We start from the raw sequence: 4,675 nt of genomic DNA on the forward strand, positions 1-4,675 counted from the left end.
ACCCCCATCTGGAATGGTAGGTTTTAATACCTAACAGAAATTCAAAGTGTCTCGCTACTAGGGAGAAGAGCAGTAATTTGTTTTGAAAACACTGGGAAATACATGACATTGAGCTTTATGTACAAGCTATTTTGCATCTTGTATGCTGTTTTGCAGGGGACTTGTGTGCAAGGTGGGGAGGAGTGCAACAGGTGAGAGACATGTGCTGTCCAAGAATAAAGTGACCAGAAGAGATTAAGATACGTATATACATGTAATTTTATTGGTTTAAGTAGTTTATGCTCACATCACAAATACTGACCGTATTTGGACAAATATACAAAATGCACAGTAAGGTTATTTTCATGTCACCAAATATACAGATCATGGTCAGTAAGGAAAGTTGCATACATTATTGGCAGCAGCTGCATTTGGTGGAAGGTTGTCCTTTGCAGATACATCCTTGGGCACACTTGGCGCATCCAGGTGGGCAACAAGAACAGCAGCCTGACAAGGAATAAACACAAAAACCAACAAAGTAGTGTCAGAATTTGTCTAAGCCAAACAGTGACCCTACCCTGGAGCGGTGTGTGTGGCAGGCTGAGACAGACCAAATAAGCATCCACAGCCACGGCTACATAAGAACCCCTATGGGAGTTTTGTATTGAGGGTAAATGATAACCTAACCATATTTTAACACTTGGAGACCCCAATCCCATAGTTCTTATTCAAGCCAAACTTCCGTTGATTTCGACAGGAATTTTATCTAAACAAGGACTACTGTAACAATTAAAGAAGGAATTTGTTTGATGTTAGTTTGGAAAAGATTTTTGAAAGGGGCCAAATTCATGGGAGGGGGACAAGGACTCATTTGGCTTACTGTATCAAGCAATGGGGTCTGTTAAAAAAAGTTAGAACTGCACATTTTATATATACAGGGACTGTAAATATTATAAAATGCTACTCACTAGACTGGTTAATGAAATCTGCTGAGCTACTCACTTTTTCTGCACGATGTGCATTTACAGTTTGTGCATTTGCAGTTGTTACCACAGGTGCAGGTGCCACCTAAAATGAACAAACAAGGGAAAAATATCCCATGAAAACACATTGGGTAGAAGCCAGACAGTTCTCAAAAGTTATATTTCAGGACTCTGAACATGTGGATATTTGTAAAGATGGTTACACTGCCTTTGAAACTTGCCAATCAGCCCCAGCATCCAAGAGAACTCAGACAGCAGGTGCTATTTTCATTTCTTTGTCTAAGGGAAGTTTAGCAACAGGTTTCCGGGAAGAGTCTCTTCCCAATAGGCAACTGACCGCAGAAATGGCCCCATACCACTGAAAGTCAGTATATAAGACTCCTTTTTCAAAATGCAGGTTGCTACACTTTTGCTTCCAACTCAGATCTCTAGTTCAAGGAGAAAACCCAGTAGCTGCTAGTACATTTCTGACAGTTGGGGGGCCTCGGGAGGGTAATTGGACACCTTACAAGGGAGTTTATCGGCTAGAGAGCAAACAATGCGGTAGATAACGAAGTGGTGGGAGAGGCTGAGCACACCAGGAACGCCAGGTCACTGAACAGAAACCCCTGCAGTTAGCAAGGAGAATACGGCCCGCGGGGAGAGGAAACGCCCGCCTGTCCTAAGCTGAAAATCCTTCCCAGTCACTACCACGGTGCGCTGCTTCCCAGGGCGCGGAAGGCAAATCCTGGCCCGCGGAGAGATCCCGGCGCGGGCAGGTGAGAGCGGGGCCCGGGATCTCTCTGCACCGGGGCGGAGGGGCTGGGGAGCGGGGTCACTCACCGATCGCACACGGACAGTCCTGGCGGTCCATTGCTCGCGTGGCTTCAACCACCGGCTTTGCAGGAACGCTGGGGGCCCAAAGGAGAAGGTGTCAGGGGCGGGGGCCACGGCCCCTTATTTATCCAGGGCCAGGAGAGGGAGCGGGTGCAAAACCCCCGCCCCTGCCAGCCCCGACCATTGCGCACGGCTCCGCTCCGGCCTTTCCCCCGGGGCACTGCTGAGCCAGGCGCCTTTGCACGGGGGCAGGTCTCCGCTCCGCTCGCGCCGGCGAGAGGCCGCCCCGCCTCCTCCCTCCGGCAGCCAGCGCCATGTGCGCGCAGCCCTGCGGCCCCTATTGGCAGGGATGGACCCCGCCTGCCGCTCACTGCATGCGGGGGGCTAGGAGCGCTGGGCTCCTTCCAGAGGGTGTCTGCGCTCATCACAGGAATGATACACACAACTCCACATGCATCAGGCTGCAGGGGCTCGGGGCTCCTTCCAGAGGGTGTCTGCATGAGCACCGAGCACTGTGTGCACTCATCACAGGAATGACACACAGCTCCACATGCACCAAGGCTGCAGGGGCTCAGGGCTCCTTGCAGAGGGTGTCTGCATGAGCACCGAGCACTGTGTGCACTCATCACAGGAATGACACACACAGCTCCACATGCACCAGGCTGCAGGGCTGACGAGGAGGGAGAGGGGGGGGAAAGCCGGTAGAAATTACCAGGGCCTGGTGGTCCGGAAGGGGGCCTGGGGCCCGTCTTCGTCGGCCGTGTTTACCTGGTCCGCCCTTGCTGGGGGCCCGACATTCTTTTTTTCACTAGGGCCCGAACCCACTCTCGGCAGCCCTGCCAGGCTGCAAGGGCTCGGGGCTCTTTCCAGAGGGGTCTGTATGAGCACAGAGCACCGTGTGACTCATCACAGCAGTGATACAGCCTGTCTCCCTTTACTCCTTCCTTAGAGCTGAGTTGCCCAGGGTTAGTGGACTCTGAGCTCATGGCAGAGTCATGTGTTCGGATCAGTAGCAGGCAATAGCACAGAAAACATGTGTACGCAGTACAGGAATGAATGGCTCAGCCTGCTCCACTGCCCACTTACTTCTTAACCCATGTTAAGGGAGCTTTATACTCCTTCCAGTGCTGCATTGGTCAGATGTCCATAACTCTCCACAATGTGTTCACATGGAAGCCTCAGCAGCAGTCAGCCCAGAGAAAATGCAGGAGTGATCAGAGCCATCCTGCACCCTACTCCACCAACGCACAGCTGAATGCTAGGTATGTCACCTCTAAAGTGTGTAACATTGTTCATCTTGCAGTCACATGTCTTTGAAGGGGACGGGACATGTGAGCTATGGGCTAGAGCAGGGGGGTTGTTTTGCACTATCTGCTCCGTCACATTCCTTTTAGTTTATTCTGGAAACAACGTAATTTTTTTTTTAAGATAGAGTCAGGAGAGCCAGATTCTGTTCCTGGTCCGCTCAACTTATTGTGTGGCTCAGTTTCCCCATCTGTATAATGGGCCTTCTTAGGCGTTGTTAATGTGTTGCAAAGAGCTTTGAGAATCTTGGATGGAAGGTGCTGAATAAATGACTTCTTTTTTAAACAGGAGCAGTTTAGGCTGAATTGAAAAGCACAAGTCCAAGATGTATTTTCAATGTGGGAAAATCCTCCAGCAGTAAACACTTTTTGTTTGTTTGTTTGTTTGTTTGTTTCCTAGACCCTAATGATGACCTGCTGCTTTTGGCCAACATTTTCAAAAGGGAGTGGTGATTCATTTTTGGGGACCCTATTTAAGATGCCTGGAAGGCACCTGATTTTTCAGAAAGTGCTAAGCACCTGCCCTCTGAGAACCAGGTGCCTTTAAGGTGCCTCAAAATGGATACTGCAAATCACTAATTGCTTTTGCAAATCTTGGCCTTAGTCTTGTCGAAGCTAGGCAGAACAAGATTTTGTATCCGTCAGCGATCCCTCAAGGTCAAGGATGATCTTTTTCACAGGTTTTATTTTTTATGGGTCCTTTGGTGACAGAGGAGTCCGATCCCTGAGCCACAGGCTCATTGGCAGACATTGAAGGAGGTGTTGGAAGCCAGGGTTGGGACACGGTTGCTGCGTGACAATTCTTTCCTTTCTTGTCTGGTGTTTTTCTGTGACCAGAGCAAGGTGATTTCCCTCAACAGAGGACGTTCCCTCTCTGACAAGTCTTTCCCAGTTATCCCTATCCTGGGCTGCTGTCTCCCAGTGTGTGGTATCTGTCATAAACAGATAGTTACGGGTTAATGCCTCTTTCACTTGTAAAGGGTTAAGAAGCTCAGTAAACCTGACTGACATCTGACCAGAGGACCAATAAGGGGACAAGATACTTTCAAATCTTGGTGGAGGGAAGTCTTTGTTTGTGCTCTTTGTTTTGGGTGTTGTTCGCTCTTGGGACTAAGAGGGACCAGATGTCAATTCAGGCTCTCCAAATCTTTCTGAATCACTCTCTCATGTTTCAAAATTGTAAGTAATAGCCAGGCAAGGCGGATTAGTCTTATTTTTGTTTTCTCAACCAGTAAATGTACCTTTTTTTGCTGAGAGGATTTTACTTCTGCTTGCTGTAACTTTGAACCTAAGGCTAGAGGGGGTTTCTCTGGGCTATATAAATCTCATTACCCTGTAAAGTATTTTTCATCCTGATTTTACAGAGATAATTTTTTTACTTTTCTTTCTTTAAATTAAAAGCTTTCTTTTTAAGAACCTGATTGATTTTTCCTTGTTTTAAGATCAAAGGGGATTGGATCTGGACTCACCAGGGATTGGTGGGGGGACAGGAGGGGGGATGGTTAATTTCTCCTTGTTTTAAGATCCAGGGGGTTTGGATCTGTGTTCAGCAGGGAACTGGTAAAGCCTCTCAAAGCTGCCAGGGAGGGGAAG

At 48.5% G+C, this 4,675-nt stretch overlaps 1 protein-coding gene across 1 annotated transcript; it reads right to left on the reverse strand.

Moving 5' to 3' along the window:
- Window positions 1-234: 234 nt before the first annotated feature.
- LOC116827877 (metallothionein-1) lies at window positions 235-2,057 on the reverse strand. Its single transcript, XM_032785722.2, has 3 exons — window positions 1,785-2,057; window positions 982-1,047; window positions 235-486 (listed from the first exon to the last, which is right to left on the reverse strand). Exons 1-3 carry the CDS (start codon window positions 1,813-1,815, stop codon window positions 392-394), a joined length of 192 nt encoding a protein of 63 aa, XP_032641613.1. The 5' UTR covers window positions 1,816-2,057; the 3' UTR covers window positions 235-391.
- Window positions 2,058-4,675: the final 2,618 nt, after the last annotated feature.

The sequence above is a fragment of the Chelonoidis abingdonii genome, chromosome 19 (assembly GCF_003597395.2).
Source record: "Chelonoidis abingdonii isolate Lonesome George chromosome 19, CheloAbing_2.0, whole genome shotgun sequence".
Taxonomy (NCBI): Eukaryota; Metazoa; Chordata; order Testudines; family Testudinidae; genus Chelonoidis; species Chelonoidis abingdonii.